The sequence below is a fragment of the Castor canadensis genome, chromosome 1, assembly GCF_047511655.1.
Source record: "Castor canadensis chromosome 1, mCasCan1.hap1v2, whole genome shotgun sequence".
Classification (NCBI taxonomy): Eukaryota; Metazoa; Chordata; class Mammalia; order Rodentia; family Castoridae; genus Castor; species Castor canadensis.
Window position 1 is genome coordinate 119,063,360 of NC_133386.1, and position 14,544 is coordinate 119,077,903.

Genomic DNA, 14,544 nt, shown 5'->3' on the forward strand with positions numbered 1-14,544 from the left:
ATTTGACTTCAGATCCTATATATGGTAAAATTTTTTCTTAAATTTTTAATGTACTTGGTACTACAGTCTGTATCATGTTTACTTCATGAAGAATAACTTATTTTCTCGCCAATTTCTTTTGTTGGTTTTCTGGTCAGTTTGATAAGCAGAAGAATCTGCTTCCGACAAGGCCCCATCCCAATGTCTAGTACATGTGAATATGTTGCATTACATGACAAATGGAATTTTTCAGTCATGATTACAGTTAAGGACCTTGAAATGGAGTCTCCTTATCAGGCAGCCACAGCCTAATCACAGGAATGACTAAAAGTAGAGGAATGTTCTTAATGTTTCCTCCAGTCAAAGGAAATGTAGCTGTAAATGGATGATTGGAACTGTGCAATAGATCTGGCTGTAAAAATGGAGGAAGAATCTTTAGATAAGGGATGCAAGTGAGCTTTAGAAGCTAGAAATTCAAACTCCCTTAAAGCTTTCATGTAAACATTGCCTTACTCCTATCTTGACTCTAGCCAGTGAGAACCTTGAACAGTCTCTAGTATACAGGACTGCAAAAGAGACAATAAATATCTCAAGCCACCATGTTTGCGGAAAGTTGTTGCAGCAGCAATAAAAAATGAGTACAACTAACAGTACAGTGCTTCTTGATATTAGAGAGGAAAGATTTCACTTTTCCTATATTTTCTTCTTGTCTATTATCTCTTTTTGCCCTCAGACACACACACACACACACACACACACACCCTACACATAAACGCAATTATTCTTTACCATTACTCCAGCCAGAGTGCTTTAATATAATTAGGTGTGATAAAGAACATGGACCAAATTCCACACAAAACATAGCACTTGCTCAAAGTCGCTGCCTGAGGGCTTGGTACACAGGTCCTTCCCAGACTTCTCTACCACTGTGATGTTGTCTCAGATCCATCTCAGTTGCTGGCCCTCATTCTTCTCTGATTCATACACTATTTTGATTTATTGTATTTATGTTTCCGACTGGGCATTTCTGGCTATATATATATATTCCTGAGTGATTCTGATGGCTTGAGGTACATGTGCTTTTCTCCCTAGTCAAGATAGATACATTTTTCAAAATATCTTGTTTTGGTTCTGATTAACAAGCATGTAACTTCTTGTTGCTCTAAGATTATGTCAGTCTGAATTTTCTTCTAATTTTAATGACACCAAAGGGCCATTAGACATTATAATTATAAAATGGTGAATTTATGAAGGGAAATAATTCAGGTGGCACGTGGGGTTTCCAGTGCTTCTCAATTGAATCACAACTCTCCTTCCTTCTTTTATGTTCTTCACCTTTTTTATTTTTTCATTCATTCTTTCTCAACTCTTAATAAAAGATTCTAAAAGAGTCTTTTCTTTTTTTGTTTTAAATCTATGCAACCCTTGTCAAAAGTTCTGTGGCAGTCTATTATGTCCTTGTCTTTTTACCCAGAGAATCTACTCTAGAAAATTATTTCAGAGAATTAAGATGCTGTATGCACTGTAGTATTAATTATAACACTAAACACAACAACAACACTAGATACTACCTAAGTGTTCAGCAGCAGGGAATTGGTAAGTTAGGGCATTTTCATGTAACTGAATGTAATTCAACAATAAAACTTGTCATTGAGATTCATCTCGGAAGAACTGACTTCAAATGCCAGGTAAAGTACCTAAACTACTGAACAAACATGTTAACTTGTATAAGGTGCTTCCTACATGAACTGCTTAACACAGTTCTTAGAATACCATAACTCCTAAGAAAATATAATGTCTTTGTTACTTAGTTTAAAGAAATTAGAACTCATGAGAGTATATTTTATTGATATGATTATGAAACATAAAACTGGTAGATGAATATGAAATCATAAGGATAACTTCTTTCATTGCTACTAATAAAATAACTCATAAAATAATAAGATAAATATGAACTATATACAGTGTTAATAAGGCTTTAAAAATGCTTAAATTGTTTTTATGTGGTTTTAAATAGCTGAACAATTCAAAAGTCCTTGAGGCCTCAGTGGTTTTCATAGCCAATTTTTATTTTCATTACATTATATAAAGTGGCAAAGCTTTTTGAAAATAAGCAATAAAGCTTATAAAAATACATCTTTTTTATATTTGCACTTCAGCTGCTTTCAGGAGTCTAGTCAGAGGGGGAGTAGAACTTTGTTCTACTGACAAGTTCTCCAAAATAGCACAGGCTCACAATAGGTAGCCCCAGTGAGGCCCTTTTTATGGCGACAAAGAAAATTGTTCCCACGAATGAGAGCTCATACAAACAAGGGAAGGGCTGTTTAAGAACTTGCACCATCGATGCCTGTTGTCAGCCTGCTAGGGACACTGGTTGAAATGACTTGTACCCATCACAAATTTGTTTCTGCAGATGGGGAATTATATATTTGACTTGTTGAAAGGTTGGGTACTAAAAATATACTTTTTTACAAAGCCACGCAGAGAGAAAAAAAGAGTGGCAGCTGCTTATTTCTCTCTTTGTAACAAAATGTGACTTGTAGCAACAGAACAAAATCAGTGCAGAAAATGAAGCATTATACAAGCCACGCTAAAAAACAAAGCCACAGAATATAATGTTGATTAGGATTTATGAAACTGTTAGATATCTTGAAATATTGGCCATACAATTTTGTTACCTTATTTAGAAAACTATGGAATCACAGCAGTGTGGCTTTTATCACAGATGCTGCTGCTATACCTTCCATCTCTAGAGAAACAAAACAGTACTCTGTGTTGAGGTGCAGTGACAAAAGAGACAATTGCCTTGTGACAAAGAAAAAATGAGTTTATAAAGATACATGTCAAAAATAATGAACATCTCTTGGGTGGGTTTTTATTTTAAATGCTTTTCTAGGGTTGAGGGTATAGCAGAATGGTAGACTGCCTAACATGTGCAAGGCCCTAGGCTGTATTCCCAACACCAAAGGAGAGAATAAAAGCTTTACAGAACTTGAAGGACTAAACTCACCTTGAAATAAACCATAGATAAATATCCACACAGAGCTATTTTATAGCATCTGAATCACCTTGGCCTCTGCTGGTGAGCCACACGCCCTCACAAATGCATTGAGACTGAAAGTACCTAGTCCCTGTGGCTCCTTGTTCAGAACCTTCTGTTGACCATTATCGAAATTCCTTTTCCCATTCCTTTGGTCTTGTCTTTAATAGCTCCAATTCCAACTAAATTATCTCCAGTCTTAAGATGGCATTGGCAATGATTTGTTTTACATCTTTTTCTGATTACTTGCCAACTTGAAGATAAAATCCTCTCCTCCCACAGACCTTCTACTGTGAAGGTCTACCTTGACTGGTTTTTCTGCACTAGATTGAAGAACTTAGATAAACTAGGTAAATATGACAACTAATGAAAGAGGATGATTATTGCTCTATTACTGAGTTTAATAACTATTAGTAATTTCTGATCACCAGTGAGGTAACTTCAGAAATAATTGGAAATTTCTATTTATTCCAGATTCTAAAAATTGTTCAACCCTCTTGACCAATGTGCATGCTTAGACGATTTTCACTTTTCTTTGATGTTGAAAATGGGACTAAGTGAAACGTAATCATTTAAAAAGTACATGATCTTAACTTTAGGTCAGTATTACCTTTATAAAACCATTTCCAAGAGCTTAGATGGTTCATTTTCAAATACATTCATAAAGCATCAGAATGCTTCAGACCTCATTGGAATCATATAGGATATTTGTGGCTGAAAGGTACCATACATGTTGGTAGATCTCATCTTAATGACCTTCTGGGAAATGTAAAAATTCATGTGTCAGATGAAGGGAAGTTTCTGGAAGCCCGAATTAGGTAGGTCTGTCTTTAACTCTGGCATTAAGGGGTAGAGAAATGGATGAGACCAAGGTCACCTGGGTAGAACATATGGAAATAAATTTAGGAGAGTGGATGAGACACCCAGAAATACTGTGGCAGGTAACAGGGCTTTTTGATACAGCACCTTGGCCTTGCTTTTCAATAAAGAGAGGGTTGTTAAGAGTCCTGGGCCAATTTAATTAATTTATACTCTAGACCTCAGTCTAGAGTATTTTCCTATAGACTCCATGTTGAATTGGGCACTGAACCCTACATGTGAAGAATTCCAGTGGAAGCTACTTATTGTTTTCCAAGGATGTCCATTTTGGACTTGGAAAACAGTGAGTATTGAATAGTTTTTTCTTTTATTGAGCCAAACTGGGCCTCCCATCACTTTTACCCACTGGTTCTAGTCTTTCATGCTATACATAGCTATAATATGAATGTGATATCAATTGGACTATATTTTCAAAATTCAACAGGACCTGAAAATTTAAAAAGTAGATATTCTGGACATCCTCCCTAAGATCTCCCAAGCTAAGGAAAATAGGAATTAGTTCTTTTACAAGAACAGCAGACAAGTAGATATTCAGATAATTGTTTTCTACCTTCAGATGTTTTGTAGCATTCTAAACTTTAATAAAATAAAATTTTTAGATGGTAAGACATGTAACTATGCTTATTATTGTCAATGTCAAGTATTTGATGGAAGCATCTTGAGATAGGCACTTGCCCAGATTTGTTTTTAGTGACCTTAAAAAGCATAGCTAGTACAATGAGATGAAAGAGCTGAAGGTTGTCCTCTACTTGATGTACAAAACACATTTCGAAGCAGGAGTGTAAAACAGAGGGAAATACCATAACCTCTGAAGAAAATAAAAATATATTTGTCAAGCTCGGAGGAGTCAGTTAGTGTTGACCTGTTACTAGTTCATTAATATCAAAGAAGCGGTACTATAAAAAAAGAAATACACCTTTAAATAATCAGGAACAAAAAATTAAATTATTCCAATTTGTTTCAAGAACACTTTTATTTAGATACAAGTAATAGTTACTCATTACCAAATATCCTTTCCTTGGAAATAATGGGCTTGGGGAAAACTGTAAAAGGTGCTGAGCAAAAACAGCAAGAAAAACACAGCTGTGTTCTACCTGGATGGAAGGGGAAGGTACTCTTTGTATTAGATTACAATTCTGAGACTGGTATTCACCAACAAATACCAGGGGTAGATATCCCCTGGGATAGATAACCACAATCTGGGTTAGAGTGAGGCCTGACTTTTTGGTCCCACTCTATTGCTGAAGCTGTCTAAACATGGCTCTGATACAACAAGCTATGGTAGTCCTCTTTTTCCATGAGGAGTGGCTGCTTTTCCTCAGAGAGCTGCTTTCTCTTGTGATGACGACATAGCAGATTGGTGAGCCCCGCCAGCGCAGCAGTGAGGACTGCCCCTGCCAATGCTGCTCCAAGGAGCCACAGCCAGATCCGACTGGCTTGTTCCAAGTAGGGCTCAATGTAGTTTCGAAAGAAGTCTGAATCTGAAATAGAAAGACATCTCAATGTTTTTACTGTTATCATCACCGTCATTATTACCACTGTCATTATCCTCATAATCACCACAATCATCACCATCAGCAGCACCATCACCATCATTACCACTGCCATCATCATCGCCACCTTCACCATCATCATCATCACCACCATCATCAACAGCAAAAGCATTCTCACCTGGTTCTTTGGAGTCAGATGCTGAGGTTTGAATGTCAGCTCTACTACTTATTAGCTGTGAGAATTTAGGGAAGTTACTCCTAATCCTCCTCAGAATTAGTTTCTTCATCAGGAAGAAAGAAACATGATACTCTCTTGTGGGATATTTTTTAATGTAATCAATTATACCTGTAAATTATTTAGTTCCTGGTACATAGAATGTACTCAATTAAATGTCAGCTATTATTTCTATAGCTCCTTCTGGTAGTATTGTAACCACTCAGATTGTTTATGGAAACTGTTGTATTATTAACCATTCAGTAATCCATTTAATAATTTAAAATTAGTTGACGAAGATTAACTGACTGTAATACTGGCAAATGCTGATGAATGCTCAATAATATCAGAATGCTCCCAAGAACTCCAGAACATTTTACAATCTCTGTATTCATAAAGATCACAGCTTTAAAATTCAAAACAACAGATTTTAAATAAAGGTATTTTCAAAACATTTCTGAGTAAGGAAATATCTCTAACATTCTAGTCATTTATATTGCTTCAAACCACATAAGAAAATGCCCTTGGGGAAAGACAGTAACTCTGTCTACTGCTGCCTATAACTAACTTTCTTCCTCTGAAGTCATCTAGTTGTGATTATCTAAAACATATGTTTAATAAATAATGTACTAACTGGGTTCCCTTACACTGTTTTTGTCAAGTTTGATTGAAGTACCATGTGTTTCTTAAAAGCATTTTAATGTTTAGTTCAATAAACATTGAACATGTAAATTGTTTTACATTTAGCATTTCCTCCAGTACTGCATCATTGCACTGTATCACAGTTACTATCTACACATCTATTTTTTGTATTAAACTGATTCCTTTAAGGCCAGCATTATGTGCTAATCATTTATGTAATCCTGGTGTCGGGTAGAGTGCCTGAAACACTTATGAGAAAAGGAAAATGCTGCTGAATGACTGAATGTGTTGGTGAGCTTGGAAGAGATAGAGAGGGGATGTTCCATGATGGTGGCTTGGAAATGAGAAGAGAAGAGCTATACGAAGAACATTGCTCAAAGAGAAAAAATCAATTTCCTGTGTTTCACTATGTTGTGAGGTGATATTTACAGTTATTTTTTAAAGAGTCTAGTATTAATCATGATGGGTACTTTGAAATCAAGCAAAAAGATGAAGTATTAACTCTAAGAGAAAAGTATTGCAAGAGAAGAAATACTCAAGTGTACTATATTTAGTTTGGTTGTGAATAATATTTCAGTAGAAAAAAATGATGAAAATCCTAGATGTGATATGATTCCAAGTCATAAAAATACTGTACCAATCATTATTTACATAGGAATCCAGAGATAAACTTGAAGAATTAAGAGATGGTAGTTGTTGCCATATTTAGGAATTTGGAGTAACTTCTATAATAAATGGCTAAAAGAGTTAATAGTAGCTGTTGTGGATACACAGGACTGGAGAGGGAGCTGGGAGGGGGATGTAAGGCCTTTTGCTTGAAGATTTGGACAACTCATTGGTTTCTAAATAACATGCATATACTATTTGATAAAATGAAACTATTATGATTAATGGCATGGATATATGTGCAAAATACTAGAAAACACAATGAAGACTAACATAAGCACAACAATTTATTAATCTGACCAATACGATTAAGTATGGTATCATTGTCATCATCAGTATTATTATTGAGGTGGTGGGTCTGGGTTTTGAATAGGGCCTTGCATTTTTAGGCAGGCACTCTACCACTTGAGCCACACTCTCAGCCCTTTTTGCTTTAGTTTTTTTTTCTTTTTTCCTTTTAGATAAGGACTTTGGCTTTTTGTCTGGCTAGGACTTGGACCATGATCTCTTACCCCTTGCATAGCTGGGATTAGTCAGGCACCACCATGCCTGGCCATTGACTTTTATTTTTATGTTTATGCTCCTTTCAATTTTTCTAAAACCTAAAATAAACATTTTTCTTATATAATTTGGAAATATATTACCAAAAAAGTGCCTTAAAAAAAAAGAACCTAAATTAATAATAGACGGTATGGTTTTGAATTAAGGTCATTTGATCAGATAGCTTATATTAAAAATACAGTATTATTAGATAAGAATTATATAAATTGAGTGTCCTTCAGTATAAAAATTACCCTAAAATAAACATAATGAAAACCAAATAATAATTAATACTTAAAGCATGTTGTAGTTTGAAGAGATTTTTTTTGTTGTTGTTATTTTTTTTTCTGGTGGCTCATAGTTGAAGACTGGCTCAGCAGGAAGAGGGTTCAAGAGAGAGCCACCAGAGAAGCAAGTAGGGAATGCAGGAGAAGGTGGAGAACACATTTTTCTGAGGAACAACCAAGAGCTGCCATGCTCATAGTGACCTTGAAGGTAGCTCCTTGGGCTGCATGAGTTCTGTGTTGAACTATCAAAGAGTTATTGCAGCAAATGAGGACATAGCTACACAGAATTTGGAGGAAGAAGGAGGTGGGATGAAGATGCTAAATTTCTGAAGACAAATCCTCACTGTGTCTGAAAGATACTAAGTGTATTTTTGTGCCCATTTACTGAAAAAGATGTTTTGAAATTATATAATTATAGATCATGTGTCTATAAAAATATAATTTTAGAATCTATTTAGAGAATGCTATATGATTTCAGTAGATGAAAAAATTTTACTTGGTATCTGCTCAGAATAGTTTGTCTACTAAAGAACAACTTCTTTATAGAAGTGACTCTATAATATGTATAGAAGATAAAATAGAATATACTTAGAAGATATTCAATATTTATTTTATGATACAATGGAAAGAAGAGATTTCATCCTGGGTTTTACCTTGCAGCATGTTATAGCTATATGATTACGTCTCTAGCAAAAATAATATATGTGATTTTTAGGCAGTTCCCTTAAAAGGAAAGGTTATGTCCAACTCTTTCTCCTTCCCCTTTCACTTAGCTGGAATGTAGGTTGTATGTTGATGAGCCATCTCAGACATGTGGTTCAGGGAATACTCTAGGTCTTGTGGAAATGTAATAAAGCAGAAGCTCTGGTCTCTAAAATTAGGCAGCTGATATTCAATAATATACCAACATTGTTACTGGATCAGTCAATAAACTGACTTATTTAAACCATGGAATTTGAACATAAATCCTAGTTAGTATCTCTGCTTCCATCCTTACCTCCTGCCTTCTTTGAAATAGAAACTATACCTTCTTTCATGACCCCATTCCTTGTGAGTTGTTGATAAGCACATGGTAGATCTTAGACTCAAGATGGACCACTTAGAATCATTATTCAGAATTCACTGTGCTGGCATTGAGAGTCAGGTAGCTCAGGAACTGCCGAGAACCATACATCCCAAATGTGGAAGTCAGAATGAAGGCAACAAAGAAGAGAAGCTGAGATGGCAGCAGAGGATGGGAGGAGACCCAGTATTTGCAGCACCTGGTTCTTTGGTTTTTGATGCTTCTTCATCTCAGCTACATTTTCATCTTTTCTATAACTTGAACATTCCTTTCTTCTTTTAAATTTTAAGTTGATAATTATCTTTTTATGTGCTCTTATTTCTAGGTAGTTTCTGTCATTTGTCCTTCAAAAACCCTAATTATTTTGAAAAGTGAATTGAGATAAATACCTTAGGACATTATGGAACTACAATTATATATGCACTTAATCCATAAAAAAATAAGATACATAAAATAAGACAAACAGAATATTTATTGTGTAAGGTATCTTTAAAAGATATAAAGAAAAATTTAAAAGGAAATTCTCAAAATTTCACTGCTCACCATAAACTTGATAATATCCAGAGTGATTAAAGCAGGAATGTTCTCTTTCCATTAAAGAAAATTTGTTAAAAACTAATTAAAGCTCCATATTCAGAGGATAAAAGGCAAGTTTTTGTGACTTAAGTGGGGGATATAAGGATAAGGTTCCATCCATTTCTCCTATTATTATTTTCCTCTTTGTCCCTGGAACCATCTTCTTGCCAACTATCACTAAGATACTGCTAACGTCCCTAAAGTTCAACAACATTGAAACTTTTTTCTTTCTCTTCATTGGAAAAGGACAATAACTTGCAAAGGATTAACATTATAAAAATTATAATGAAAATGATCTATAGCTTTGAGTGACCTTAATTTAAATATTAAAAACAATAACTGAAGGAAAGAAGAAATGTGAAAATTGCCTCTATTAAAATGAAAATTATTGTTTTAATATATTTAAATTTATATTGAAAATAGACTACAATGCCTAGTTTAGGTTACTGTTAGTCATTTCAATACATAGTACATCTAAAAAAATGCATATCAATTACATAACAAATAGTATTTCCTTCATCATGAAATGCTCAATTCAGCTTCTTTCATTATTTCTCTACTTGGATTCATTACAAGTGGTCTCAAGTTTTACTGTCACCAAAGTGTTGCCTTTAAAGCACTCTTTTTCTTTCTCAGTGGCTTCAAAGTAAATTTCTGACTTTTCTTTAAATCCCAATAGTTCCCCATTTATTCTTTTTTCTTCATAATTTTTCTCTCTCATTTATCTAATTTGAAGTTTCATTTTTCTTTTCACTTATTCTTGTCTGAATAATTGTATGGTCTTTGTTTTGTGCTTTGTCATTTCCAAAGTGCATTCCCATTTATCCACACATGAGTTACTTGAAGAACATTACTGCAATTTAATGGAGTAGGTAGCTTAGAAAGGTTTTTTAGTAATTATTAAAAGAGACTATGTATGTATAGTCCTTGCAACAATGCCTACTGTATAGAAAGGAATTTGTAACTGTTATTGATTCTTATTATCCCACAATAATTTCATTTGATACTTCAAATGAACCATCTTCCATTAAGAGTTTTTCTCTCTCTCAAATTGCTTTAATAGCTGACTTGGTTCTCTCTTCAGGATTCTCAGACTCTTTCTTTCTTTGCTTTTTTGTGACACTGGCACAATCACCCATGTGATGTGGCTCTTATTTTTAAGGCCTATCACAAGCACTTGAGAACAAGCATTATGTCTTATTTGTTCTATATTAGTACAATCACCTATCTTTTATAATTTTATGTGTGTCTTACTTTTAAGGCCTGTTGCAAGTTCTTGAAAATAAGTATTATGCTTATTTGTTTTATCTTTTAGTTTTTTATTCATTATTTTTTTATTCTTAAAATAAATGTTTGCTGAGACACACTAAATGCCAGGTGAAAAGATAAATAAGACAGAGTACCTGGCCTGAAGGAAACAATTGGAAAAGGATGTTGATAGGAAAGTTAATATTTTAAGAGTCATGTTGTTCTAATAAAAGTATGTAAAAGATTCAAATCCCAGTCCTACCAAAAAAAAAAAAGAAAAAAAAAGCATGTAAAAGATACCATGAGATCATGGGGATAAGACCTCTCACTTCTGCTATGGAGTAATGAAAGGCATCCCAGGTGACAACCCTTGTTAGTAGAAGGATGAGTTGGAGTACGTAGTGCTGATGGCAAGCCATCCCAAGAAGAGAGAAATAGCTTGTATGCCAGTGAACACGTAGTCAAGCATGTGCTCAACTCACCAGATTCCATTTTCAGGAGACAAAGTCATTGTGAATGTGGTCTCCCCATCCCATTTTTGAAATTAAATTTTGCAATATATTTGAAGAAGATTGTTCTCAGTAGAAAAGAACCATACAGAAAGCAAGATTGTATTTACCAACAGATTGAGGACACAATCTTTCATTGCCAAAACTTTTCAGTCTCCTTTTAATCAGTTACCCGTGCAAGAAAATTGCCTGCTACTCATGTTTAAAAGCATCACTAAATTTGATTGTAAGTGAAAATGCTTGACAAATGCCAGGCATTAGCTGATTTTTTTTTTTTTAAAGAAAACACAAGTAATTGTAAGCATGAATACCTGGATGATGAATAATGACCTTCTTGAACTAAATTATATCGAGGAATTTTAAAGAATTTTTAAAAGAAATCTTACATTTTAGCAATTTCACAGAAAATTTTAAAGTACCACAGAAGAATTAATAAATAATGATTCATAAGGTAGAAAATAGATAAGTGCTTTTATTTATTTTAAAGTCCTACTTCTCTAAAATTAACTATGTAAAATTTACAGCTATATAAAAAGTACTCTAAATAGGTGAAGCACTTCAAATAAATTGTGTTTAGGTATTAGAATAAATACCTTTCAGCTTCTAATGTTATTCTTTGAGCCCATTTTCCTCTATTTTATCCAATGGCGTTTGTTGCCTTTGTAATAAAAATGTAGTCCATGTGTGTGGACACTAAGGAAGGACCCCGAGGTAGAGTGTAAGTGTAGAAAGCTTATAGCAGATAGAGGCAACTCTCTTCTGCAGAGTAGTGGAGAGATAATATATTTTAAGTTTAATAATTACTATTTACTAGCTTTGTAATTTTATCATTCTGATTCTCAATTTACTTTCCTATAAAACAGAATAAACTTCACTACTACCTAGGATTTAAAAGATTACCTGAGATCATTTATATGCTGATGCTTCTCACATAAGGACCTAAAGGCCAGGCATCTCTTTTGAGCTATAGGTCTGTAAATCCTATTGTTCTAAGACATACTTATCCTGATGCCTGTCATCACCCCATCCCATCCCATCACCCCATCTATAACAAAACCATGGGCTTCCCCTTGTGTCTGACCCTTCTCCTGTTATTGGTAACTCAGTGAATTAAGGTACAATTCATCAGTTTCACAGACCCAAAAGTGTAAGGCATGCCTATCACCTTTTTCCTTACGAGTACACAAATCATTTGCCAATTTCTGTAAATTTTGTCTTCAAAATAATATCAATTTCTTTTATGCTTTCTCTCTCCCTTTCCATTATCCAAACTTTCACTTCACCACTGGACTCTTACAATGGCATTTCCATAGGCCACTCCACATATGCTTTCCAACTGGTACAAAATTTCTACACTGCAGCAATAATAATCTTTTAAATATTCAAATTTGACCATTATGTGCTTAAAATTCACCAGTGACTTCCATTATTCTAATAATATGCCCAAAATCTATATTGAAGATCTCCTTTCCAACTAATTAATTCTAAGAGACATTTTGATATTTTCTAAAACATCACTTCATTGATCCTAAAGACAGACACATATCTGAACAGATCAGTTATTAGGCAAATAGATATTTCTCTTTCATTACAAGTTGTGTAAAGATAGAGAATATGTTGTTTGCCATTGAATCTATAATATCTAGGATAATGTGTTATTTAAAATAATTATTCAATAAATATATGTGGAAAGAAGAAGTAAAACAATAAAGTTACCTAGAATACCTGGCATGGAAGCATATTTTAAAACACAATCTAAAATGTAACGTGGGCATTAAGAGAGCTTTTTTGGCAGTACTGGGATTTGAACTTGGGAACTCGCACTTATTATTTTTTTTCTTTTTGCTTTAGATATTTTTTCAGGTGAGGCCCAGCATTTTTGCCCAGAGTGGCCTGCCACATAGCTAGAATCACAGGTGCATGTCAGCATACCCAGTTTATTGGTTGAGATGATAGCTCACTAACTTTGCCCAGGTTGGCCTTGAACTATAATCTTCCTAATCTCCATCTCCTGAATAGACAGGGTTATAGGGTGAGCCTGGCCAAGAATGGTGACATTTTTATATATGTTAACCAATTAATTCTGCTATACCACAGAGTAGGTAAATATCCTGGAACAATTTATTTATTTTTTTTTTCATTTTTCTTTTATTATTCATATGTGCATACAAGGCTTGGTTCATTTCTCCCCCCTGCCCCCACTCCCTCCCTTACCACCCACTCCGCCCCCTCCCTTCCCCCCCCTCAATATGGAACACTTTATTTATATTCTTTAAATAAATAAAGAATATATTTTTTTGCTTTCTTATCTATGAAACAGGAAAAGGAATAATTATATCCACTCTGTAGATTAATAATGGAGATGAAAAGAAAGAGTGCACACAGGGAACCCAGAAGAGTTCCTGGCATACAAAAAGGATTCAATATGTAATAATTTTTAATGGAATTACTCAATTTATGTTATCATTGTCATCTTCCATTTTTCATAGCACTCAAACAGAATTCAGCATTTCCTAAATATCGTGTACACATTCACCTGCTGTTTATCTTGCTATTTTCTTAGCTTAGAGCCTCCCTATCCATTTTTGTCTGCTACCTGCCTACTCATTCTTTAAAACTTAATCTTACCTTTTTAGGTTGAGCTATTCACAAGTCATTGCTTTCTTTTCTGTGCTCCTGTAAGTTTTTGCTTATGAGATATTTTTTACTGCATTTAATATAGTTCAATGTTTTGTGCTTCCTTGCACAATTTTTCTGAATTCAACATTATATTTCGAGCTTCTTGAGATCAGAGTCTGTCACCAGAAGCGATCATAAGAGTTGGGAAGTTGGTGAACTTCATTCATTTGTTCATTTTCTTTGTCTGTTACTTTATTTATGTTTCATGAATTATTTATGAATATAATGAAACTCAGTGATTGCTGAATGTCTTTTATCCATGAACAATTCATTATTTTTGGCTTATGGTCTTCATGTGTTAGAGTGGAAGCAGTGAGTAGTGATGGGAGACCACCAAGTGTTGACATCTGGCTCCACCACAAATTGATGTTTTGATATTTAAAAAGTTGCTTAAATTTTAGGATCAGTGTTCTCACATCTCTCTAGAGAAAACAATACTTATCAAATAAATGGTTGATTAGTAATGCATATGTTATGTTATGACTGTAAATTGTTCCCCCAAAGGCTCATGTGTTAAAGCACTGGTTTCTGGCTGATGGGCTTTTGGGAAGGGATTGGATCACGAGGTCTTTGACTTAATCAATGGATTTCTCTACTATTGGATTCATTAACTTGATGGCATTATTGGGAGGTGGTGGAAACTGGGAGTTGGGTCTGGTTGGAGGAAGAAGGTCACATGGGGGTGTGCCTCACCCCTGCTGTCTCTGCCTCCTGGCTGCTATTAAGTAA

General features: G+C 34.5%; 1 protein-coding gene across 1 annotated transcript in view; it reads right to left on the reverse strand.

The window, feature by feature from the left end:
* Positions 1-4,899: 4,899 nt before the first annotated feature.
* The window catches only part of Tyr (tyrosinase), a 94,007-nt gene continuing 84,362 nt past the window's right edge, over positions 4,900-14,544 (reverse strand). Inside the window, exon 5 of the mRNA XM_074065972.1 lies at positions 4,900-5,379. Coding sequence (XP_073922073.1) covers positions 5,150-5,379 — 230 coding nt within the window. The 3' untranslated portion in view covers positions 4,900-5,149. The remainder of the gene's footprint in view (positions 5,380-14,544) is intronic.